The sequence below is a fragment of the Sander lucioperca genome, chromosome 12 (assembly GCF_008315115.2).
Source record: "Sander lucioperca isolate FBNREF2018 chromosome 12, SLUC_FBN_1.2, whole genome shotgun sequence".
NCBI lineage: Eukaryota > Metazoa > Chordata > Actinopteri > Perciformes > Percidae > Sander > Sander lucioperca.
In genome coordinates, this window is record NC_050184.1 from 10,370,752 (window position 1) to 10,397,285 (window position 26,534).

The following is a 26,534-nucleotide window of genomic DNA, read 5'->3' on the forward strand; positions in this document are numbered from 1 at the left end:
TTCAAATTTTTAAACGATTCCTTTTGTAACCCTTAAGAAAAAAACAACACACAGACACGAACACAGTAACGAGACAAGCGTAACCAAAACTTGGGGTCTGCAAGATTCATTCCTCTGGGGTTGTACGAATACATATATAGGCTTGAGTGAGTGTTTTGCATCGCTTTTCGCTAGGCTACAGTAAGACTGTGGGTGAGATTCAGAGAGCCGCAGTGACCGCCTGTCTCTCTTTACCCCTTCTCTCTCACAGTTAACATTCAGAAAGATGGAGGCAAAAAGGCATTTTGTGTTGGTTGTTTCTCCGCTACGAGGAGGACACTTCACAAGAACACAGTTTTTTTTTCCTTCTCATTTTCACCTGGCTGTCTTTAGGCAAGGATTGTTCTTTAAAAATCAAAAGAGATTACATAAATATAAAATGCACAAAATAAGAAAAATCAGATCTTCCCACGTCTGATGCTTGAATAGGAGTCTTTTCAAAAAAAAAGGCCTGGTTTAAAGGCATTTGATTAGGCATACATTCTTTCATTACAGTTTTAAGGTTGCAGTAATTGCCTTTAACCTCATCAAGCCTCAACCGCCTCTTCAATAATCCAAGATGATCCCGCTTCTGTAGTATTTTTTTCTTCAAAAACAAAAACGTACAATACCCCCTGTCCTGGCAGTGAATTATTCTGTTCAATCAAAATGCTTTTTTTTTTTTTTTTTAAAGTTCAGTTTGATCTTTTTTGATTCTTTTTACCATTTGAAGAAAATATTCAGTAGCAATATTTAACAACTAACGAAGAATACCATTTCAGTTACTGATATTTAACAAACGTTTCTACCAGCTTACTTATTTTTCAAACTTTTTTTTTTTAAAGCAAATCCACGCTACGGTCATCTTTTTGATTAGCTGAAAAAAGCAAAAAGAGTCTTGACATTTTGCAAAGCTGCAGAACTAGAATCTCTAAAGTCAACACTACAACTAGAGGCCATTTGTGGTCACTGCAGGCCCACACTCAGCAGTTCTAAGTCCAGTGATTAGTATTTCAATGCCAGTTTTGGACAAAAACTTGGAAGCCCAAAGTCCTCCGATTTTCATTTTCTTCTTCCCCTGGTTTCATCTTCTGACAGTCAGTGTTAAGATTTGTCGCTCGGTGTCCAGTCTTTGTTCAATCCCCATTCAGACTGTTTCTCCAAGGCAGCAGAGACGAACAGAGGAAACACTTTAGCAGGGGCTCAGTTGTCAACATGTCAGTTGCCTTTCATTTTTTTTTGTCCATTTCCCTCACGGCCTCGGGCACAGGCCCTTTGAAGCCCGGCAAACAGGATGCCATCCCATTTTGATGATTTCTAAATTGAATCAAGCTTGCTCAAACAACCACATCATTCGTCTGTCACTGTCCCCTCACCTCAATTACATCATCGTCATCATCAGAGCTGCTGGCGCTGCTGACAATCCCGCAGTTAATCAGCACCGGGCCCCGGCAGCTCTCAGACCGCGCTGAAGGGGAAAAGGATGAAGGAGAAGATGAGGAGGAACTGGAGGCAGCAGTGGGAGGGTACTGGGAGAGGAAGCTGGCTCCAGCTGGACCAGGAGTGGCGGCTGGACCCGGCAGCCCTCCAGGGAGCATGGAGCCTGTGTAGAGACTAGCCATAGACTGACTGTAAGACAGAGGGAAGCCTGCTGGGAGCATCCCAGCCATGCCCACCATGCTGGGGCAAAGCATAAACGGCGGCAGGGCTCCTGGAACGGAACTGGCAGCTTTGACTGATGCAGAAGATGATGAGGAAGATGAGACGGCAGCCGCAGTGGTTGTTGAGCAGGAAGAGGAAGAGGAGGTGGGGACTGCGCTGGCTCCGCCAAAGCTGAACAGATCTGGGTATGTGTAACTGGGATCCCCCAGTTGAGTGTGGGGGGGCTGGAAGTAAGGCGAGCCTGCCCCCATGAAGAGCGGGTGGCCCAGTGATCCACCCAACATGCCAGGGTTGAGGCCGAGAGGAGGGAGGCCGTAGCCCCCGGTGAAGGGGAAGCCTTGTGTGGCCAGAGGGGCTGAGGAGTGTTTACCTGCAAAGGGCTGCTTACTGGGCCGCTCATCCAGGGGCGGGGGAGAAGCATTGCGCTTGGAACCTGTTCTCAGGTCTTGGGCTGCAGTGGCGTCCATGTTGGGCTGGATTACACTAATCACAGAGGCATCATGGTGGCTTATATTTTCAGGAGCAAAACTGCTCCCACTGCTGCCATTGGTCTGAACCGATTTGGTGGAAGGCAGGTTGTTCATGTTGCCCTCTGCTGCCCTCTCTGGCTGAGCTCCGGAGTCTGCGGCGGGGCCAGCTCCAGTGCTACCCGTGTAGCGCTGCAACTCGCTGATGATCTCTGGGCCGTCAGGTGAAAGAGGGCGGGGTGCAGTCTTGAAGGGTACCTGCTGCTTCCTGTCAGGTGACAGGCAACCGTTACTGCCTTTGTTTGACACTTCCTCTGGTACAGCCTGGGAGTCTGAAAAGATGAAACAGGAGGTTAGATATTAGCTTTTGGACTGGGTTCGGTTAAATAATATCATAATGTCAATAATAGTTTGTTCCTTATATTTTTACATCTCTGCTGGTCTAACCAAGGCTCTTTAAGTCAGAGATATTCAACAGGGGGGTCCGTGACCCCTAGTGGGTCCTCAGAGTTAGTGCAGGGGGGCTGCCAAATATTAAAAAAATTATGTTTTGGAAGTTTGTTTTTTTCAAAAAAAAATTAAAATGTCTGAAAAGATACATTAAAATAATTCTACCATTAGGCTCTACACAGTAGGGTACATGTAGTTGGGGGTCCCTACTCTGTCTCTTTTTCAGCTAAGGGGTCCTTGGCATAAAAACGTTCTCTGCTCTCTCTGCTTTAAGTGGAAGTCAGTTCTGGTAATAGATCATCCTACCTTTGGGTGGCGCTGTAGAACTCTCCCCTGCAGTCTTGGACTTATTAGCCGCTCTGATGGCAAAGATTCGACCATCAGACGACCTGATGTAAGTCCCTAAAACAGACACAGGTGAAAGAAATGATCAGTACACACAGAGTTTACCCTGACCTGCTACATTAAGTGAAGGTTCTTAGGAAGATGCTTTTGCAGCATTGGGATTGCATATAGGGTTACAACTGATGATTATTTTCATTAATAATCTGCAGACTATTTTCTCCATTAATTGATTCATTGGTTTGTCAGAACAACAGTCCAAAACCCAAAGATATTCAGTTTAGTATCATGTGTAATGGGGGGAAAAAAAACGGCTAATTATCACATTTGAAAAGGTAGAACAAGCAAAGATTTAAATGATTAAGTGATTATAGTGGCAAACATGCAAATGTTTTCAAGAGTAAAGAGTTATTGTACCTTTGGTGCCCCTGATGATGTGGATGCTCTCTCCAGCAGTGATCCTGGCCTGGACATCTTTTGAGCTGTTGGTGCCTGGAATCACGATGTCTGAAAGAGACCAAGAAAGACTAATTTACCAGGAGTAGATAGAAACATCAACTATTCCTCATCCAATGTCATGGCGAGTAGAGGATTCTTGGGGGGGAAAAAAGCATTCATAAAATGAAGACAAAGTAAAAGATAAGATCAAATACATGCACAGTTTGCCTACCAGTAGTGGTGACGATCCTCTGTACAAACACCCCGGCTTTTTGCAGGCAGTTGATAGGAAAACCTCCGAGGCTGGATCCTGACGAGTCATTGCCTGGGTCAGAGCCTGCAGATGCCTGACGGGGCGTCATGGGAACTGGAGTTGACTGGACTGGCCGGACACTGGCCCCGGGCTTCTCTTCAGTACACGGAGGTGGTCGCCTGAGCAGAGTTATTTATTTATTTATTTATTTATTTATTAGTTCATTAGTTGTTGTGTTCATAAAACCAGGTTTAAATATTGCTAATCAATTCATAATGAAAGCTGCTTCTTTTTTTATTCAGAGAGTATCTATATATAGATAAATACATAGTATATTTTGTTGCTGCTGTAAGTCACTGACCAGTTCCTCTGACTGAAGGCGGGGATGTTAGTGAGGCTCTGGTCACTGGCAGGGTAGTAGTGAGCGTAGGAAGGGCGGGTGTATGGCACAGACGCCCTCTTCTCCTCTTCGTAACCTTTCTTTGCTGCTTTCTTCTCAGCCTTGCTCAGCTTCAGCTCCCTGCGGTCTATCAGCAGCGACTCGTGGGGGAATGGTTGCTGGAAGGTAGAATGAAGAAAAATATGTAAGAGAAGCAGAGGAGCTTATTGGAATTTAGAATGCAAACATCTAAGTGAATACAAGTGAAAATAAAGTCAATTATTATAAGTAAATGGAATTTGTCCTTGCTCATACCAGTGAATTAGCTGCAATTAAACACATGAAAGGTTCCAAATGAGAGATTCTTAGCCTCACAAAGCAAGCTTAAAATCTTGTGAGCTCAGTTTTTGCTGCGAGAGTTTAGTCTGGAAAACATCCACTGAGAATCCAGCTGGTTTAATTATGAGGTGAATTACCACCTTTCAAACTGCAGAACCTCATGAGCTATTTAAAAACAGTGTTAAAAATATAAAGCAAAGCGTGACTGCAACTGCTTGGCGTAGTTCTCACCTCAGATTTATTCAACAAATGGATTTCCATGGATAATTAATGAGTAAGTATGATAAGTTTGACAAGTCTTGACATTTCCATTGCCACATAATCTATTTATCTATCGCAAGTGACTTATTGAATAAGCAGAGGACTGCCAGTCATCTCTTGGACAGCCTACTTGAAAATTAAACTTCACCACAATGAATAATGCAAAAACTGTATGCAGGGCCACACACACGTCCTTCTTTTAAAGCACCTGTAGGCATTTAGCGACAGTGTCTCCTCCATTCATGTACCTTAGTAACCTGGTGAGGATAGATGAGCAGAGCCTTCCTGAGGACGCTCTCCATGCTGTCGTGGGGCTGCAGCTGGACCTGTGATGGGTCCGGCTCCTCCTCCACAAAGTGAAGAAGAGACTCCACTTCCCTCTTGGTGAAGTTCAGCACAGGGTTCAGGTCATCCACCACCCGGTCTAATGGAGGGAAGGAGAGAGAAAAACGAAGGGTCCAGAGGAGAGGGATGTTTGGACAGAGAGGAGGAGAAAGGAAATGATGGGAGTTCAAAAGAGAGCAAATTGTAAAAAAAACAACTGTTGACCAGAAAAAAACCCCGCTGATTTCCTACAGCTCTCCAAAGCATAAGCGGCCTCAATCTGTCTTGCCAGTCAAAGCTTACTTAGTTTACTGTGTCAGACAAGAACCTCTTGGCACAAGAACTCTGGTTTCAACACAAAGCTGACTGTTTAGTTTTTTGTTTTTTTTTGGTCTGTCTGCTGGGTGTTCACACAGAAGAGCCTGGACTGGGTTTTGACAGAGTCTGATTACTGACAGATGTTTGACAGTGCTGTCAGCTGAAGGCAGTAATATTTACTATACAGGTTATTCATGAAAGAGAAGACGGGGTACACAATATTTGTATATCCATGAAGAAATTTAATTTAAGCTTATTGTGTTTTAAAATGTTTTCTATTTTCCATTTTGATCGGTTTTGTACGTTGTTCAGTTCCTTTTTTCTTCTTCCTCCCTTCCCCTCATTTTATTTCTGTGTTGGTTCGTGTAGTGTGATTGTGCTGCTATTTCGGCCGGGACTCTCAGGACGTCAAATAGAAAATAAAAATATAGAACCAATGTTGCAAAAATGTACCGAAAAGCATTTAATGTACCAAAAAGAAATGATTGAAATTGAATAATGCTTTTATCATGCATATAATTAATAATGCTTATCTGTAAGGAATAAGACTATTTTACAAATGCCCACAAACTCTACCACGCCATCTTTGGTATGAATAACAGCAAAACGAAAATGTTAAGGAAAAACTCAGGAGCAGCACAACTCATTTCACATTATGTGAAGAAGGTTGGGGAGACCTTGAGGACTTACACAGGAGCATTTAATGAACACTCAATTGAGGAGACAATTAAGCAGGCAGTACAGTATAACCACGGTGTGTTATTGTGCAGTGCCGTCCCAACTCTCTGAAGTTCCTGTCCTCCTGAAGGTGTATTTAAACTCATGCTGGAGGCGTTCTGTTTAGCTGAACCTTTAAGGTAAACAAAGATATTGCAGGCGCCTAAACACAGATGCTAAAGCCTAATTCAGCCCCTCTCTCTTTCTCTGGGAAGTATGCTAAAATGTGGCTGGTCCACCGACCTCCAAAAGGAGACAGTCCTGAGACAAAAAATTCCTTTATCATACAGCTGCCTAGATTCACTAAATCTGTAGAGAGACAACGTAACTATATATAACAGGTTTGGTTATAAGAGACTGGCCGAATATTCTCGTCCCCTGACCTGTGACCTATGAATGACCTGATGTTGTCTAAGCTTTCCCTTTTTCTCATCATACCACAACATGGTGTTTCTGAAAATCCCACCACAGAAAACAACTCTACATTAGATTCGTTCTCTGCTAGTCTATATCCTCGACGTTCCACTTCCGGGATTCCAACGGAAATTCCGCCGGATTTCACTCATTCAGGCCAGATATCCGTTGCCTTGGGCTTCCATTGTGTCGGCATATTAAACTCTGGTCGATATATGAGGACTACGGTTAACCTTTTCTCAGATCTCTGCAGGGTGAATCGAGAGAGCTAGCTAGACCATCTGTCCAATCTGAGTTTTCTGTCGCACGACTGAAACAACCTTTGAACGTACACGTTCCATCAAAACAAGTTCCTTCCGAGGCTATTTTGCAGCAGCACCGCAGCTTTTCCCGGTGCTTAGCACCGCCCAAGACGATTGTGATTGGTTTAAAGAAATGCCAATAGACCGGAGCATGTTTTTCTCCAATCCCGGAATGCTGTGTGGACTAGCCAGACCCTGGCAAAGCGAGACTAATTCTCACCTAAATATTCAAACAAAGTCATAAATGCCTTCTCTGACTCACCTGACATGCCCTGTTTGGAGATCTGACGGTCATAGATCTTCTTCTCCAGCGTGAAGTCGCAAACCAACCGGTAGATATGACATGGCTTCCTCTGCCCGTAGCGATAGACGCGGCACACGGCTTGGGCATCATGGCATGGGTTCCAGGAGGCGTCAAACACCACCACACGGTTCGCCCCAATCAGGTTTACGCCCAGACAACCAGCCCTGAGGGTTATGTTTCTTATTGTCATATAATGTCCCGACCTTTCACATCCATTTTCTGTCAATAATATTACTGTTATTGTGCGTTTTACCTGGTTGACAGCAGGAAGACCCATGCTGAGGTGTTGGACGGATCATTGAACTGGTTTATCAGTCTCTCTCTCTCTGAGGCTGCTGTACTCCCATCCAGTCCTTCAAAACATCACACAACCAATGGAGAGTTAGAAGAGTCCTGACAAACTGGGTGGCTTCACTATATAGTGCAATTGTATCCCTGGGGATTTGATTCTCCTCCTGCTATTATATATAATCTAGAGGTAAAATTAAACAACAACTGTGTGCAGAGGACACAAGTTCTGAATAAAGAAAACATTTGTGCAAAATAAGATACCCGTGCACATAGTTAAACTCAATTCACTTTTACTAGGTTGACAAAGTGACTTTGTGGATACAGCCATTTATCTCTGAAATACACAAACAGGAACTCTACAATGAATTCCTTTCTGTGCCTGTGGAAAACCATAAATCAAAGTCTATTATCAAGAAACACCAGGAGATGGCAGCACTCATTGTAAGTCAATTAGAGGAGCAGTACCACTGCACACCCAAACTACTGTAGTCAGAAATACAGTCAAGAAAAATAACAGATTTATGAGAATTTACCATTAGTTAAGCCTGGTGGCAGAAAAACTGAGTTAGTAAACTGTACAGAATATTCAGACCATGTTCCACTGAACTACACACAACATATGTGTCACCTGTCACTGGGCCTTAATAGGTTTCTAGTTTGGGATATTTATTGGACCAAATACTGAACAAGGAAAAACATCTTTAAATCATAATTACTGATCACTTACTGTAGTAGTTGAGGTTGCGGACCCAGTTCTGGTTGGGTCTGTCTCTGCTGGACGTGTTGGGCGAGGGAGGCACTGGTCTCTTAGCCAGAAAATCCTCAATCACCGTCAGTGTGGACAGACTCTGACTGCAGGAGAAAGACAAATGGCAAAATTAGGGATTGGATCACATGCCGGAAGCTTCAGTAATGTAAAGTGGAATTTAACTAAATCAGAAAATAAAAGCTGAGGTTAGGTTCCCACTTAGTAATTTGTAATTTGTTTAGTTACAGTTTTGGTTTATTTGGTATATCACATGAGTGTGGAAATAACTGAGAAAAAAAAGAATTGATAAAAATCCAGCTGAAGCGCTCTTGTGTGTCTGATCTTGTACCTGAAGACGAGGATTTTGTCTCCCTTCCTGACGCTCTCCTCTATCAGATGGAACAGCAGCACCATTTTTGCGGAGTTCTCCAGGAGGCCGGGCTTGTAGCCATACATGATGTCCTTTGCCTGGTCATGCAAAGAGATAGACTGTTAAAATGTACTGTACTATTAAAAACCCCCTTTACATTCATAAACCTTTACAGACTTAAAGGAAGTGAGGTTAAATTGCTTATAAGCGAGGAGAGGCAACGAACAAAGATGTGAATTCTAATGAAGTGCTTAACTTCGCACTATTCAATGCAACATATATTGTGGGATTTAACTTGTTCTAAATGTTTTGATACAAAACGATTGCCTAATGATGTCTTAAAGAAGCATACCATGCACTACTGAGCATCTATTTGTAGTTTTCTTCATTATACTGTGGGTGGCAGCACTGAACCGACAGCAGCATCTCAGTAAGGGGGAACATAATGTTCCGTTTACGACCTGACTGAGATTTCGGTTGAAAGCATTGGTGGCATTCTTAAAAAAAAAAAATGCATTATGCAGGTTTATGTTAAAGGCAGCAAACGTATTAAATTAGTTGTAAAACTCTTTTGTAGAAGAGTCGTAGTAGTAAGAGTCTTTTGACATACCCATTCGTAAGTGATGACCTGATTGGCTTTCTCCTGTAGCTGGTTGAGACTCAGTCCACCAATGGGGTTAGGGTTCTCCAGGCGCTTGGACTTTTGATTGGGTGCAGTTGGACATCGGGCGGGACCTGTGGAAGTGATTTCATCAAGGTCCAAGTCCTGGTCACTGGCCAGGTTTTCCTTCTGTAAGGCCTCGTACAGCACGTCTGGATGGTTCCAAATCTGAATTACAGGAGGTCAGCGGTGTGAAAACACTCAAGGCAGCAATCACTGGATTTGCCAAGTATGATAAATATACAGGAATTTAACTTGGTGCAGAGGCCTGTTGACTTAGATGGTTACTTGTGCAACAGTATTACGTACGGCAGGGACTCAGACAGAGCAACAAGACATTTGTAGAAGTAATTTCAATGTTTATACTGTACTTGCAGATAAAATGACTCTGAAATGTGTGACTCTGATTATTTAAAAAAATCATTTGTACCTAGTGCAGATGCAAATTTTGAAGACATCTACCATAGATGTTAAATAAAAGGTCCTTTTGAATCTAGGTAGCGTTCCACACACATGCCCTCCTCCTCACCTTGCAGCATACGCAGAAAGCCTTCAGTGGGTTGAGGCTGAGCCAGCCGGAGTTTCCTGCTTCTCTGAAGCGGTTCATGAACTCTGTGTAGAGCGCCCTCTGCAGGGGAGACAGACGCACCAGGATCACATGTTCCTCTTTAGAGGGCAGCTGGTCTTTCAGGACGTCATGACCTCGCCTGGAATAAACACACGTACAATATTTTGTATACCTTTGTATTCTCTATTAAATCTTTAAGGGACCTAGTTGTTGATTTATAAAGGCAGCTGTCTCACCTCTGTACGAAGCCCTCCAGCAGGCTGTGCAGGACGTGGCTCCTGTACCTCATCAACCGGACGTCCTGAGGCGTGCTGTCCACACACTGCCCGTTAAGAATGGGACGCTCAAACATGTTACTGAATTCCTGCCGTGTACCTGAGATACATATAGGAAATAAAAACTGTAGTGAGAAGATTAACAGGAAAACAAGCGACCAAATCAGTCTTCTGATGACCAACATCTTCATGCTAATCTCAGGGAGCATTTAGTAAAAAAAATTCCTGAAACAAAACGCTGATCTTGTACCATACCTAGGAAGTCGGGTCGGACAAAGTCGACCATGCACCAGTACTCGATGAGGTTGTTCTGGAGTGGATAGCCAGTCAGCACCACGCGGCGTCGGGTTCGGATGTTCTTCAGAGCCTGCGATGTGCTGGCGTGGCAGTTCTTGATGCGATGGCCTTCGTCACAGATGACCACGTCTGGACCAGGCCGGGCCAAGGCTCTCTCAATACCTGGAGGAGAGGAGAATGGGCAAAAATACCTTCAATGATATTCCACCTTGGTGCTTTAAAAAGTAGCATATATTAAAAAGATTTTGCCCATATTTCCCCTCCATTTTCTACTCCTCTTTGTTCCCTCCTCTCCCACCTTTGAGCAGTTCCTGCTGCCTGTCCTCTTCATCCAGGTCGATGACCACTGGCCCCGTTGTTTTCTTGGTCTTCTTTTTCCTCCCAGCCACAAAGCTCTTCTTCAGCGACAGGAGGCGGTACATCTCGTAGCCCATCAGTAGCACCCCTCCGTCCCGAGCCCAGTCCTCCACCACCTTGGCTCTGGTCGTTGTGTTCCTAGGTAAGGTAAGAAAAGGTAAATAAAGTTACTGCTTGTGTTTCTTGAAATACCTCAATTTTGGATTTTACACATTTCTTACTATATTTTGAATCACTGGTCCATTTGCACAGAATGAACACCACCCTCTCCTTGTTTGTGCTCTCCCAAAGCAATACAGATAGTTGTACAAAACGTAAAAGTACATAAAATTTATCAGAACTGAATAAACCAGCCCAGTGGCACACAATGTAAAATGCAGTGTTGGAGCGGTTTGCTCTCTCAGTGATGGCTTACAAGATTATATTGTATTAAAGAGAAAAAACCAGAATAAATAGTATTGTAATCAATCATCTAATTGTGATAAATTACCAATTCATTATGAATAATAACAATTTCAGAGTAGTGCTTGAACAGTAGGAACAAATGCTTGCTAATTTTGTTCATTTTTAACTGAAGTGAGACAGAATGAGGCTATGGTGTCACTCTCAGACATGGCTGTATAACGAGAATTGTACACTCATTTTGCAACACACACACACACACACACACACACACACACACACACACACACAGATTTTAAAAAATCATAAAAAGTATGGGTAAGTAAGCAGGTAGGTGAAAGGATTCAGGCTTTACACAGGAAGAGCTTAAAAACTAACAAAAATGCTCTTGTTCCTGTCACTCACTTGTGTTCGTCGTTGAGGATGTGAACTTTAAAGGCACGAGGCGTCACCAGTCCCGGGTCAGTATCTGGAGGTAACGCCTCCAGGGGCGGGACCCACATGTTGAACTCTGACAGCCAGTTCTGCAGTGTGTTCACCTGGGATAAAAGTATATAAATAATCTGAGTCAATTGCCTCATCGTCTTCCAGTCTGATTTGATCAATATTCTTATCATCATACTGTGTGTCTACATCTGAGTACTTATTGACCCTTCACATTTCCTTGTATTCCAGTCTACAGGTGCTTACAGGTACGATGGCGAGCACGGTGTGAGCCTGGGTGTGTCTGAACAGGACGTCGATGAAAGAAATGACCTGCAGCGTTTTGCCCAGGCCCATGCTGTGAGCGAGGATGCAGCCGAATCCGCTGCTGCTGCCGAATCGCTCCACCGACTCCACCAGGTTGTCGTACAGGAAACGGATTCCACCGATCTGAGGAGGAGACGGGAAGGACAGAGACGGAGAATTGAGCCGGCTGTCCCTGACTTCAAAAAGGTCAAGAAAGAAGGTAATTCTTACAGTATGACTTGATGGCATAGTAAAAAAATAAGAAAGAAATCAAAGGACCAAGCATTTGCTTTGAGTGCAGCAGTAATAATACCTGGTGAGGTTTGACTGCTCGCGCCAGCTGAGCTGACAGGAAAATGTCGTCCTCTGCAGCCGGATGGTTCAGGTTGACCAGCACCCTGCCCTGGCTGTCCACTCGGTTAAGGGCGTCATTGACGTGCGCGCCGCTCTGCTCGCTCTCTTCTTCCTCGATGGTGGATTCTCTGCTGAGGTGGACGATGGAGTCGTCCTCGTCCGAGCTCAGATCGATCACATCTGCCCGGAAGGAGGAGATGAGATTTCCAAAAAGTTACACTGCAGGTCTTGCAAACTGTTTTTCTACATCCAAGTTTAGAAAACACGTTTTGATCTCAAAAAGAAAAGGATTTGACCTTGCTTTCACATATATATTTAAGCACACTTTATCCACATTAACTAAAAGGAAATATTGGAGAATTATTAAAAGAAATTCCAATATTTCAATTAGAGGTCTTATGGACATATTATATACTGTACTATTATAGACCATTCAGGAGGGGCATGTGTTTCTCATCAGACTTTAATAACACTTTGATGAAAAAACTTGTAAACTTTATCACAGGATAACTAAAAAACTGAACAAAAGAAAAACGAAGTAACTTTTACCAACTTTGACCAACATCAAACATGGACGTCACTGTGTGTGTGTGTGTGTGTGTGTGTGTGTGTGTGTGTGTGTGTGTGTGTGGCAGACAGACTGAAATCCATATCTGATAAAAAAAGGACTCCAACGTCAATAGTATCAAGTGCTGAAAGTTACACAAGCTGGTGGACTGCAAGGGTCACCACAGGAAGAGGAGGGTTGTGTGTGTGTGAGAGAGAGAGAGAGAGAGAGAGAGAGAGAGAGAGAGAGAGAGAGAGAGAGAGAGAGAGAGAGAGAGAGAGAGAGAGAGAGCGCTTATATAACTGCAGTGAATGGCTGGTTATACAAGCAGGATTAAAGTGGAGGGGGAGACTGGTTATGCAACCCCAACTAGAAATGTCACTGACTGTGCCACTGCGAGTGTGTGTGTTTTATGTGTGTGTGTGTTCTGGCCCATAACCAGGATTAGCCAGCTTTATTGCACTACAGACCCACTCTGATCTGCCCCACAGACACACTCTCCCTTCACCTCTCTTCCTCTCTCCTCCCTCCATTCGTTTTTTTCTCTCCTTCACTTATGTCTTTCTCAGCTCCCAAATCTACACATTATCTGTCTGTTCGTTGGTTCATCCCATCGGTCTCTCTCTCTCTCTCTTCCTGTCCCTCTCCCTCTCTTTCGTTTGTGTGGGCCTGCAGTTTGCCTGCGTCCTCTTTTAACGCAGAACGTATGTGTGAGTGTGTGTTAAAAGTGTGTGTTTGACTGTGTTGACTGTTTGAGTGGCTCTGTGAATGTGTGTGTGCACTCAGGCAGTACGGGAACGGCACAGGATGTACCCTGAGAAGGTTTTAAATATTCTGATGCACATGGCTGCTAATCTACGAAAACCACACACACACACACACACACACACACACACACACACACACACACACACACACACACACACACACACACACACAGAGGAGCTTTTTGACCTAGGTTGTTAACATTTTGCAGGGAGACTTTCAGTAATTGGGTTAACTGTTCAAAGCGCTGTGGAGTCCATTCAACCTTGAGAGAATTTAAAGAAATCTGCATGAATGAAGATTTTGTTTTTTTAAATAAAACGAAACTTCCTTTATATTGTCTTTACTGAGCATAGAAGTCCCTTACTTTGATAGATCTAGTGTTTAACACTTAAATGTCTTTGTCAGCGTGATGCTTAACATTATCATCAACATTCATTCCTAAAAATCATCCCAAGATATGGCCCAGATATCAGGCTTTTTGAACCTTATTCAGATTTGGGTTGCCTTTCAATCTTCCGTTATTTACCCCAGAAATTCAAGCTGAAGCTGCCTTTTAATGTGCCGACTTTCCAGACCCCTGGGCTCAGAAAGCAATTTGAAACTAGTGTGTAATTTAATAAACGCATGGCTGTCATGGGGCAATTAGGGCTTTTTTGCTTAATCTCTGAGAGACTGATGCTCGAGCAAGGTATGGGACCTCAAATTGCACCAGTGTATTGGCTTTATGGCCTGTGGTTGAACTCAGCAGCTGAAATGTCCGAATGTAACGTAAAATGAAAGGCAAGACAAGGAACCTTTTAAAATCACATTAACCATCAGACCATCAGTCTGAACTCTCTGCATAAACTCTCAACTTTCATTCATGTATATCGTGATTGTAGCTCTATTCACAGCCCTTTCACGGACACCTATGATAGAAAACTGAAAAACCATTACTTTAACAGCAATGTTACAGATTTTAAAGGGGCTTAAATCTTTTTTACACATCTTTATATGTTATACTGAAAAAAGGATTGTAAAACATACAAGGCTGTATTTTAAACAACCTCCTGCTTGTGCTGTAGTCCGCAGCTAAAAATGTTTTCATGAGTGGAATATACTGTGTATATACAGGTGTTGACTGTTCTGTGAGCTTCTGCTTTTTAACACTGTAACCTATCATTTTTTTTTTGTTGAACTTTTTAAGTTGCCAAAGAATGTCAGCTTTCTCAAAACTGAAGCTATGGACAAAGCAGTTATGCATGATGATAAATAATAGGAAACAACATTCTACTGAATCCGTAGTTGTAAAACAGTGAATCTATCCTTTAATATATATATTTTTTAAACTGGACCTAAATGTGGCCGGGTTAGCACAGTTGGTAGAGCAGGCACACATATATAGAGGTTTACGCCTCGGCGCAGCGGTCGCGGGTTCGACTCCGATCTGTGGCCCTATGCTGTCATTCCCCCTCTCTCTCCCCTTTCATGTCTTCATCTGTCCTGTGAAAATAAAGGCCTAAAAATGCCCAAAAAATAATCTTGAAAAAAAAAAGAAACTGGACCTAAATAACTTTAACACTCAACATCTGAAATACGTTGTACCAAAGCTCACACTGGGCTGTTTAGGCATTTTAAGAATAAGCATCTGGCCTATTTAAGGCTTTGCCTAGCTATGATGACAGCTCAGAATATACAACTGGATGATGGGTAATAAATTAACTTCACAGCTCTGTGTCCCTATTTACTTTCATGACCTCCCGCAGCCATCTGACCTACTAGCCCACTTACACAATCAAAAGGTCCAAAAGCAATCTGTATCGGAGACCTTGCATGTGTGGGGCACAATTTAGGCAACTGAACTCCTCTGTCCTTATTACCTCAACCAAGTTTGTTTTTCTGTCAGCAGGTTTACCCTAAAACACAAAATAAAACACATTTTGTTTCAAGGTTATTAGACTTGAGTCTATAAATAGCAGGAAGAAGTCGGAAACACCGTTCCATTCCAAATATTTGTTTCAGAAAATTATGAATAAATTAGGTAATACCGAAGCAACTTCTTCGAGGAATGTTGCTGATCTGATTTGCTCCAAGACTGTATGCAGTGTGTAGTCTCACCTGGTTTTCGTGTGTGCTCTTTGGCTGCGGAGGTGGGTACGTTAGTCTTGCAGTCGTCCTCGCTGATGCCAGTGCTGCTGGAGTCCAGGCAGATCACTTCCTGTCTGACCGACTTCACTTCTTGCTGCGATGCCGTTGATGCCGACACATGCTTTGTCACATCACCTGGAGAGAAGGAGGGGAACGATGCAGCAGATCAAGAGTCAAAAAAAAAAAAGAGGAAAGAAGGAAGAAGATTGGGAAGCAACAAGGAACAGAAAGAAAAGAAAGGGAAGGAAGACAAAAAAAGAGAGAGTAAGGAGAGAAAGCATGGGGGTGATGGAAACAATAGTCAGTTAGTTCTTAAGTGATATGTAGGCGTTTCAGCCACGTTACTTGTCCACAGTGAAAGACAATGTCAATAGTTGAACCCTACAGGTTGAATCATTTGGTCAATGGTTGGGATTAGGAATTTATGATGATGTACATGTCAGAGAATTAGTGTTCAGTGGACCCATGGAGGCTGTTAGTATTTATGGAAGCATTTTTTGGAGGTACACGCTCTCACCAGTTGTGTATTCAGGCAGCAGTGGTACGGGGAAATCCGGTTTGCTCGGCTGCTCCAGACGTCGCCTCCTCTCCAACTCGTCCTGCTGGGCGGCTTTGGTCACTGCCTCTAACTGATGCTCCCTCAGTAACTTCCTACACAGAGAAAAATAATATTTGTATTACTCTATGTGTGTGTGTGTGTGTGTGTGTGTGTGTGTTTTTACAAAGTAATAACCGTCATTGTATTTAACTGCAGGGAAACACATGGTTTTTAACGTATACACATTAATGTGTAATAAAATGCTGAATCCTATCAAACAGTGTTTTCTTTTGTGATTTTAGCGAAAAACCTCTGATAAACCAGCCGTACAAGAATTTAAGCTCCCTAAAATTTAAATAACTCTCAGATTTCATGTGTAAACATCAGCACTCAATCAAGCTGTATTGATTATTATTTTAGTTTAATTCTGCCACTGCCTCCAACTGACACTCCCTCAATACGTTTCCACAGAAACAGAAAATTGCCAATATTTTGACGGCTGCATACCTTCATTATTTAAGAGAGAGCGTGATATAAGACAGTGGATTTATTGTAATTGAATGTAATGATACATTAGTTGAACACATTCCGATTAGAAGAAAGTTAGCTAATACGTGTTTATAATGTAATAGACAAGCACCTTGTAACTCTAACAGAAATGACTCTCTTCATTAACACTTGCATACACAAACACTGAAGCCTGAATCTGTGACACATGTTTGATGTTATGGTAAAGATGCTGTTACGTAAAAGCAACATCATACTCGAGGTTGAGCTTTGTCATGGTTGTTGGCAGCCGGAGGAACGAAGCTGCAGAGTGAGCATGCGTACGTATAATCATTGACAGATATCATCAGTGACTGTGTGCGTTTCTTCTTTAAATTAGAGTAAACCCAGAGTGAAATCAAGAGCATGAGGGGAGAGAGGAAGAAGGCATGAAGAGACACAGTAGAGAGATGATAAATCCTATTATTCAGCCAACAGTGAATGTTATTAGAAATACAATAATCGTTGAGTGTGAGTTTACTCTGCACCTCAGCAGAAACATAATCAGGGGATTGTGTAGTAATCCCTTTCATCTCAAGATTCACTGGTGCTTGTCAAGCATTGAGTCATTTTCTAAAATCTAGTTTAAAGAATGGCTGAAAGAAACTCAGTCTTGTAGTCTGGTTTGTTTTCATTTTCAGTCCCTCCAAGAATTTGCGATGTCGCGATTGCAACAATTCACGCAAATTCAACCAATCACCGTGAATTCGGTGCGACTCGCAATTTTGACCAATCACAGCAACTTTACAGCAAATTTGACCAATAACCGGAGTTTCCTGCGACTTCAACCAATCACAGCAGCCCCATGTGTCAGACTTTGCATCAGTATGTGACGCTGAGAGCCACTGACCAAGCGGGAGTGAGAACGGGTTGACGTAACACACGTACGTCACCAAATTAATTTACTATAATATTACTCTTCATCTAAAGCTTTAAAAAGAAAGGTGGCGAGTTAATTGTTGCAGTTTATGTGTGCAGTTTCTTAAGCATCCCTACAGGATAAACAAGCGTCCGTCCATTTGCACTATTCGACTGAGGCGATCTTTCAAGTTGAAGCGAGGACGCTGAGTTCAGTACCTGATGTTGCGTCTCATGTGTGCCGGTTTGGAGTTTCTCTTCTTGGTTCCTGTCAGGGCGGAGGGAGGGGAGGGGCTTTGGCTGGCCGGCCTCGAGCAGGGTCTGGATGTGGGCTGGGAGGGAGGAGGGCGGGCCAGCGTCCCCCCTGACGGTGAGGTAGATGGGGGAGGGTTACACTGCCATGCGGCCGATTCACCTCCCTGAGCCTCATTCTCGGAGCTGAAGGGGACGCTGTGGGACTGGTCTGTGTGAGGAAGACGGGAAGAGAATAAGTGATGGTTATTTATAGTGTAAAATAAATAAAAAAATAAAAGGACATTGTGACAGGACATTATGCTATGAGTTTAGATTATTATCCTCCATGATTCTAGATCAATTTCATTTCTACTTTTACGATTACAGTTTATGCTTTCTCTTCACTAAATAACGCTACATTTCATGAGTGAATTTCATTAAAAATCCAGTATTGTGCGATTCATTTCCCCCTGCTTGCCCTACCACAAGTGAAGAACCTGTTCCAGGTGTCGTTTCACAAATGAGCCAAAGTCACAAAAGCTGAATAGTTGGTGACTGACGGGAAATGGCACAAAACTGCCTTTTTCTTCATAACTCAAAGACATTTACATCATCAAAAATATTCGGAACTGCCACATCCAGGAATCCACTGTATTTTAGGCTTGGTATGTGTCTGCTCTCAGCATTGATTGCACTTGCAATTACACACCTTTTAATTATAACTGCCAGTGAACGGTAAGACATAAATCATATGAATGAATCATTAGGGGGTGTGAACAATCCCCAGTCAATCATGCAGATCCTGCCAGTAAAGCAGTTTTACTGTATCAGCTCTTTATTATCTTTCCAGTAGGATAGGTTTACTGTTCAGGTGTGTGTGTTTGGTAAACATATTTGTCCATGGATCAGATGGGTTCAGATAGGTGTGGATGAAACACTCCTCTCACTGAAAGTCTGCTGTGCAATTTTTAAAGCTTTGGACAAACCACAATCCTTCTTTCTAAACAGACAAAATAAAGTAATCACTGGCCGCCATCATTAAAGATATCTTTTGATTTTGGTCCAACATAAGGCGGAAGCTCACTCCTTTGCTGCTTTAAAAACTCCCCGATGACGTCAATTAAATAAAGAAATTAACCATTTAACCAATCCTTGCAGCTATTCTTAAATTTAACAGGACTTGTGTTGCTTGTCAAGCTGCGGACATCTTTCTAATCATGCATGTTTACTGTGTTTTCAATGGAAACTTTTCAATTCTATTCAAATTTCAGCTAAACTACCTTTGCAAAACACCATTAAGAAGATTCCTCTCCTTTTGGCCCTCAGTACACTTCAATAAAGAAAATCATGAAAATGGCACCATATGGCACCTTTAACTCTGTTCTGCTAGTCTTCTTTCTATTCCTCAACCTTTTTTTCTAACCTTCTGTAAGTCCATATTTCTAGTTCTTGGTATCTTCTAATGCCTGTACTACAATTTTCTTTTTCTCGCCTCCTCCTCTCTCTCACTTGTTCAGGCAGAGACACACTGAACCAGATCTGAGTCTTATGTAAGAGCTGGATCATAAATATGGACGGCTTATGAAACACAAGGCAGGACACAAACACTGACAGACCCGAGTTTCAGTTACCCACATTGCACGCACGCACGCACGCGCACACACACACACACACACACACACACACACACACACACACACACACACACACAAACGATGAGCTCACTGAGAGTTGAAAAACAACTTACATAAAACGCCTTCAGTCCATCTACGTGATAACAAACTGGCTGCTAATGACACCAGCCTGTCTCAGTAGTTAGTGTGTGTGTGTGTGTGGTGTGCTTATGTGTCTCAGAGTGGCATTTCCGAATAACTCACTTGCAAACATTGCTATATCAAATGAGTGAGTGCTGTTATACGTCCGCCCAGGCAAATTTGACAGACATGCTACATTAGAGGTCTTCACAGGCTTCACTCAGCAAGTAACCAAGTCCTGACCCTGAACCGGAGTTGGGCTAGGTCATTTATTATAGAATTATAGATACACACGTCAGTCTAATTTGTTTAAATTAACTAATGCACATCAGGGTCAGGTAGACTATCCACAGGTTTGTTTCAGACTGGGTCCAAAATCTTGGACCTGTGAAACACATGATTTTGTTTTCCAGGAATGAAAAGTTGTAAGGGTAATTGGTGTATTATCAGCAAGACATAACAGCAGGGAAACAAGTTATTTCACATGAAAATGTCCCAGATTTGATTTACACATCCCTGTTTTACCCTTGCCTCCCTCCAGCTCCACCTTACAGAACACTTATATAACGATTCCTGAAATGCACAGAGCCTCAACACACACACACACACACACAAAAGAGACACTCAGGGGGCAGACAGGAAGGGAAAGAGGAGATGAAAGCGAGGTCATCATTCAAAGAGAAATAGAGATGCACTTTAGAGTGAGAGGAGGTGGACACACACACACACACACACACACACACACACACACACACACACACACACACTTATTCTGCTAAATAAGAGAAACAATAATAAAGATAATATTGTAGTGCAGGGAAGCACACCTGTTTTACAAGATTTTCAGTGTAGATTTATGGGAGTGGGATGCAGTGGAATGGGCCATTAACAGACTGGCCGCAGTTACTGACAGAGTCCTAACATTTAACAACCACTTTAATGGTTTTACCAGAGAAATGTATCTGTTTCAGAAAAGATAAGGACCTCCGGTTGCCCCAATGAGCAGCAGGAAGAAGAGACACACTCAGTATCAGCATCGTCATTTTATGTTGTTTGGCTTGTGTTCATGCATCTGTCTCCAGTGCTCCAGAGAAGTTGAGCTGTTGGCAATAATATTCAATTAACTGAAAATGTTCTCCCCCCATTCTGCTTTTTATTGTGAAAAGCAAAGTCAAACGAAGAACACAATATATTTGTGTACATTGTCATGGTGGGGAACTACGACTTCATAAATATATAGTATTTATTTTAAAAATGCAGCATAGTCACAAATTTGTCAAATAATAGAAAAAGAAATGAAGAAATAATAATAATCAAATACATGCTACCTTGAGCAAGGGGATTGTGGTGGGCATTGTTCTGTATTTTCTGCCATATAAGACCAGCCAGTTGAGTTTTCAATTAAAAAGCGAAAGCAAGGTCGTTATCTTTTAAGGTATGTTTTTTTTCTTCAATGCAAGGACACAGTGGTGTCAGTCTTATATAACATTTGTCCCCTTGAGTACAAGCTGGTGTTCAGCCAATCACTGTTCCATAGTATAACACAATACTTCTAGAAGAACTACATAGAAAGAGAAAGAACATGCAGATAAGACAAGGACAACAAGAATAAGTTTCATAACCTCCAGGTACTATCAATTTCTCTCTAACTCCATATCCTCTCATCCTGTCACTATATTAGTCTCGCATTGCCAGACCTTCCTCCAAGGCGCTACAGAGGAGGGTCTGGTGAGCCCACAGAGCATTCTGTGATGGGAGAAAAACATGCTCTGGTTTATTGGCATTTCTTTAAACCAATCACAATCGTCTTGGGCGGCGCTAAGCTCCGCACAGAGCCACCGTGTCACTGCAAAATAGCCTCGGGAAGGAACTTGTTTTGGTGGAACATGTGTACGTTCAAAAGTTGTTTTAGCCGTGCAAGATAAAACTCCGAAAGAAAGGGGAAGGAAACGGACATCCGGCTGAAAAGACATGCATCCGGCATAATTTCCAGCAGCAGCGGAGCAATCCCGGAAGTGAAACGTCGTGGATATAGACAACTACTATATTAATGCATCAGCTTTCCAGGTGCTCACATGATTAAAATCGACTTTAGAATTAGAGGAGACGTCAGGATGGTGAAGGATCTGAGATATGAACAGAAACTGGTGAATTCATAAGAGAGCAGCTGTGACTTTGTTTTTCATGGAGCAGTGCTGGAAGCACACACAGAGTCACAATCACATACACAAGATACATACATCCTTCCATCATCGCCACTGAGGAAACTGAAACTTGAATCGTGCCCCACACACACACACACACACACACACACACACACACACTCTTTGGGTTCTGTGGAAGTGATTCTACATCACAAGAACGGTGGCCCTCCAACTGAAATGCTGCATGTGTCCGACAACCGGTACAAGCCTACAGCTGTCCGCGGACACAGAGTGCGGAAAATGTGTCAGAGCCTCCCGGACAGGTGAACTGAGACTCCGTGTCCTGCTTGTCGGTCAATGGTTAATGATCGGTTAACATTTCTTTTCATTGTTCTATCTTTTGGAAGGCTGGCTGCCAAAAATCGGCACTTACTAGCTAATTAATTAGCCTGAGGTAAACGATAGCTATCAGTAAACAGAAGTGACGTGGTGGCTGGCGTCTGGTGTGTTTGCCAGTGTTTGTGTGTGTGTGTCACCCCCCCGCGAAGCTACGACATGCAGACAGCAGAACAACAGAAGAAAGTAGCTGCACCTTCGCCAAAATGAAGACTGAAAAACAGAACTATTTTGGTACAAACTGCATGATGGTTTAAATTATGGTCTACATTCAGCTTCAGAGGGGTGCCTAACTCATTGAAAAAACACTCCCTGGTGCACAAGTCCAATAGAGGTGTTATCTTAAGGTGAAAATTGTGAGTTTGAGAGTCGATTGTTGCTAGGTGACCGAGTCAAACTTAAACATTTGGCTGCTGGTAATGAGAAGATGCAAGCGGGAAGAGAAACCAAATCAATCGTGACAATGCATGGGCAAAACGAGTTGATACAAATATGAAGGCAGTCGAGCCTTCGGCCTACATCACCACAGACGCACACTGAGCAGAGAAAGTGAGAACGTGTCTTGATGAAATGCTGAATCATCGGCAGTCAGCAAGTGTCAGAGTAAATAAGCACCCGCAGCATATTTTCTAGGCCATTAATTTGTTCTGTTGGACACTCCCTGTGGGTCTGAGACGTGCTGCTCCTCACACAAAGAATAACACAACATGTACTTGAGAGATATGTGGCTCCAAAGAATGAGGGGCTGTGGGCAACAAAATAGTCTGTCTCTGTGTCTTTCTGTCTCTCTGTCTCTCTCTCTCTGAGGGGGTTTGCAGGGGGTTGAAATGTCTTCTGTGACCACATGGTTATGTAACCGGATTTTTATATAACAGCATCTATGTATATGTTAAGTCTTGTATAACTCCTCGCGCGGCTCTGACGATCACAACACCGCAACTATGCACTTCCTCAAGTGTGTCACTGTTTTAAAGATAGGACAGAGACCACAGAAAAGATTAAAACACTACAATAAGACTAAGAAAAACCAAACATAGAACCCCCCTATAGTGTACAGTAGACTGCAACCACAGAATTAATGTATACAGCATCTAAAAGCAGCAATATACAATATATGAAAACCTCCCAATGAGTACATGCACACCAATATTCCAATATTATTCCGAATATGATACCGGACATGTAAATAGCATTTTGCGGTTGGATATTCCGATGAAGGCCTTCCGCGAATATAGCATTTTCTGATTAAAACATGTGGGATATTCCGGTATTATTCGGATTTTAGAGGCATTGTTTGGACATGTATACAGCGCATTCTGAATATGCGTCTCAATTGGGGGTTTTACCACAGTTTACGGCCTCTTGCCTGTTTACGGCTTGTGGTCAGCTCTGTGCGTTGCTATTGTTGCTGTACACAAACCAACCAGCCAGCAGTTTGCAGGGCTGCAGACCCAATAAGAAGGAGAAACACAGCTACTTTTAAACATTATCAAAGACTTGGATATCAACCAGTTTTTGGATATGCGCACACATCGCTACGCTGACCTTTTCAAGAAGCTGGTTGAAGGAATGAAAGAGGCACGCTGTGTTCGCACGGTCCAACAAGTCTGCCACCGCTGGTAAACTTTGAAAAAATCGTATTTTGCACGGCTACATGTAAACAGGAATATTAGTGGAAATATTCACTTTCATTAGCCATGTAAACAGCTTAGTCAGAATATCGTCTTTTTCGGAATAAGGGCAAAAACCGGAATATTATGTGCATGTAAATGTAGTCACTGTGTTTTTCCATCAACTCCACTGCGGTCTGACAAATTTGTGTTACTCTTAGGTGTGAAAACCCTTTGAACCCTCACTGGATAAATTCAGACTGTTCTCTTGGCTCTGAAAAAAACTGTTAATAGCCCAACAGTAATGAAAACAGCTTGAGACTGCACTGAATAAGGTTTTCTTGTAAGCCATCTCTTGCTATTCAGAGAGAGAAAAAACTTCTCTGCAACAGATGGATTGACTGCCCTGCAGCTCTAGACACCGGTAAAGATTATAACGTATAAAACATTTTTACTGAGCTACTCCATTAATATAATAATTACTACAGAATGAGACAGAACTGACTGTGAGCTCCCCTCTGAGATCCGGTTTCTAAGGGCCTTTTTTTTTTTTTTTTTTTTTTTACACCTATGTCATTTGCGTTGGTCTGAATCAGGTGATGAGTCAACCTGAACCAAAATGCATCACTATAAACCACGCGAGAACGCCAACTCCGCTTATTGGTCAGATAGGACAGGACAGGAGCAAAAAAGGAAATGCAGGAAGAAGGTCCTGTGTTCTGGACAAATGCATATTTCTCACATCTCCATGGTCGAACCAGCGTATTTGTTTCAACATTGTTTCATAAATCAATCAATCAATCAATCAATCAATCAATCAATATTTAATTTATATAGCACTTTACAGTAACCAGCAGGTATCCAAAGTGCTTTACATCAGGAAGCAAGAATACTACTACGTATTAAAAGCCATTCTAAACAAATAGGTTTTGAGTTTGGATCTGAAAAGAACTACATCTGTAATAGTGCGAATATCAGGGGGTAACTTGTTCCAGAGTCTCGGGGCAGCAACTGCAAAAGCCTGGTCACCCCATCGTTTATACCTTGACCTTGGGACTTCTAAAACCAGTTGATTTGAAGACCGCAATGACCGGTTGTGCTCATGCAGGGTTAAAATCTCGGACAAATACTCCAAGTCCAGGCCATTTAAGGCCTTGAAAAAAAACACAATCTTAAAATTGATTCCAAAACGCACAGGGAGCCAATGTAAGGTGTAGAGAACAGGAGTGATGTGTGCACATCTAGATGTATTTGTTAAAAAGCGAGCAGCAGCATTTTGCACAAGTTGAAGTTGTGAGACGGAGGTTTGATTCAGACCAACATAAACAGCATTACAGTAATCCAACCTTGAACTAATAAAAGCATCAATCGCCTTTTCTAGATCGTGCCTGTTAAGGAAGAAAACACTGTTCGCAAACTGCTCCAAACGGCTCTATTGTAGTCCAGCCCTTACTTCAGTGACGAACGTGCGTGGCACGTCCTCATAGTCTGCTTCTTAATGGCTAGCATTACTACTCTAGACTTTCCTCCGCTATGTGCAGTATATTTCTGCGAGAGAAACATTGCAAGCTGCTGCAGTTTTGCAAAAAACACCGGACTACAGGAGACGTTGAGCCTAAACTTGTGGAGTACACATAATCAGGTTGATTTATGCTCTCACCACAAACAAACCATAATGAAGCGTACCAGAGTTTATTTGTAAGTGGACTCCGGTCTGGTTGTTTTGGTCTGCACCTGAGTGTGATTGCTTGCAGATATTTTTTTCAGATTTTCACTCGCACTCAACTAGGCAAAAAAAAAAAAAAAAAAAAAGATTTCCATTTGTCTATTTGTCGTACATCAAGACATACATTTTTTTATCAGATATAGAGGTCCACTGCTTTGGAATTAATTGAATATGTCACTAAAAACATTAACGTCTCTGCCAGCCTTCAGGTCACAGTTAAAGAACTTTTGATTTCATTTTAAACCTTATGTTGGGATTATTCTGTTGAGTGTATTTATTGTCTGACTCAAAGGCTTGTTTCTGTTTGCCTTGTCTTTTTTCTTGCCTCGTCTTTTTTTCTTGCTTTATCTGTGTATAATTACCCGATATATCTTCACATTTTGTGTATGTTTTTCTGTTTGTTTATTTGTTATATTGCTTGTTTTTATCTTTTGTAGAGAATGATCATGTTTTAGTTGTATATTGTTTTTTCCTCTTTTGTAAAAGGGGAGAACACTGAATAAGTCTTTCAGGTTTTTAAGTTCTATTGCATGTATTTCATATTTTTTTGCAAGTAAACTAAACTCCAGCGTTCGATTCAACTGAATTAAAGAAGGCAGGTGTGAAAATGCCCAAAGAAAACCATGAGCCACAACCCAAACCAAAGCCACTGAACTAAGAATCCACTGTTTTCAGTCAAGAGTGTGTGTGTGTGTGTTTCCAGTGGCTTCCTTAACAAACAAATCCATCTTTTAATATCTGAACTTTCCTCCCATTGCACTGACCTACATACTGCAATCAACTGAATGACAGAAGTGGACCGCCTGTCTGGGTCTCGCCCTCCAACTGTCTACATAAGCAGATTATAGATGACGGCAGATATTTACTACATTGTGGCGGAGAACACACACGGGATTCCAGGAAGAAAAACACACACACACACACACACACACACACACACACACACACACACACACAGGATTCCAGGAAGAAGACAGGAAATGGAGGGATACAATATCCATACATAATACAGAGCAATTTCTGTGATTTCCAGGGAGAACAATGAATCAATGTTGTGAACTCTCTACTAGAGACCATACACAGTAGCTATTCAACATGCTTTGGAAAAATGAAATGGGAATTGTGTAACGGCTGACTTTTAAAATGCCAGTGAGAAAGCAGCTTTGCTTTCCTTTTGGGTATTTATCTGTGAAGGTTGGTAAAAATGATAAGCCTCTGCTTTGGGATAGCAAAAATATACATATTA

The 26,534-nt window shown here is 42.3% G+C and overlaps 1 protein-coding gene across 4 annotated transcripts in view; it reads right to left on the reverse strand.

Moving 5' to 3' along the window:
- LOC116040821 (helicase ARIP4-like) overlaps window positions 1–26,534 on the reverse strand; it is a 77,167-nt gene continuing 50,633 nt past the window's right edge. For all 4 annotated transcript variants that reach the window (XM_031286489.2, XM_031286490.2, XM_031286493.2 and 1 more), the window contains 21 exons: window positions 17,644–17,887; window positions 16,000–16,133; window positions 15,453–15,617; window positions 12,000–12,220; window positions 11,648–11,830; window positions 11,363–11,496; window positions 10,497–10,693; window positions 10,157–10,360; window positions 9,863–10,001; window positions 9,588–9,765; window positions 9,008–9,226; window positions 8,377–8,495; window positions 8,007–8,131; window positions 7,242–7,341; window positions 6,947–7,152; window positions 4,858–5,033; window positions 3,992–4,188; window positions 3,610–3,809; window positions 3,357–3,446; window positions 2,904–2,999; window positions 1–2,479 (listed from right to left, as the gene is read on the reverse strand). In XM_031286489.2, coding sequence (XP_031142349.1) covers window positions 1,380–2,479; window positions 2,904–2,999; window positions 3,357–3,446; window positions 3,610–3,809; window positions 3,992–4,188; window positions 4,858–5,033; window positions 6,947–7,152; window positions 7,242–7,341; window positions 8,007–8,131; window positions 8,377–8,495; window positions 9,008–9,226; window positions 9,588–9,765; window positions 9,863–10,001; window positions 10,157–10,360; window positions 10,497–10,693; window positions 11,363–11,496; window positions 11,648–11,830; window positions 12,000–12,220; window positions 15,453–15,617; window positions 16,000–16,133; window positions 17,644–17,887 — 4,427 coding nt within the window. In that variant the 3' untranslated portion in view covers window positions 1–1,379. The remainder of the gene's footprint in view (window positions 2,480–2,903; window positions 3,000–3,356; window positions 3,447–3,609; window positions 3,810–3,991; window positions 4,189–4,857; window positions 5,034–6,946; window positions 7,153–7,241; window positions 7,342–8,006; window positions 8,132–8,376; window positions 8,496–9,007; window positions 9,227–9,587; window positions 9,766–9,862; window positions 10,002–10,156; window positions 10,361–10,496; window positions 10,694–11,362; window positions 11,497–11,647; window positions 11,831–11,999; window positions 12,221–15,452; window positions 15,618–15,999; window positions 16,134–17,643; window positions 17,888–26,534) is intronic.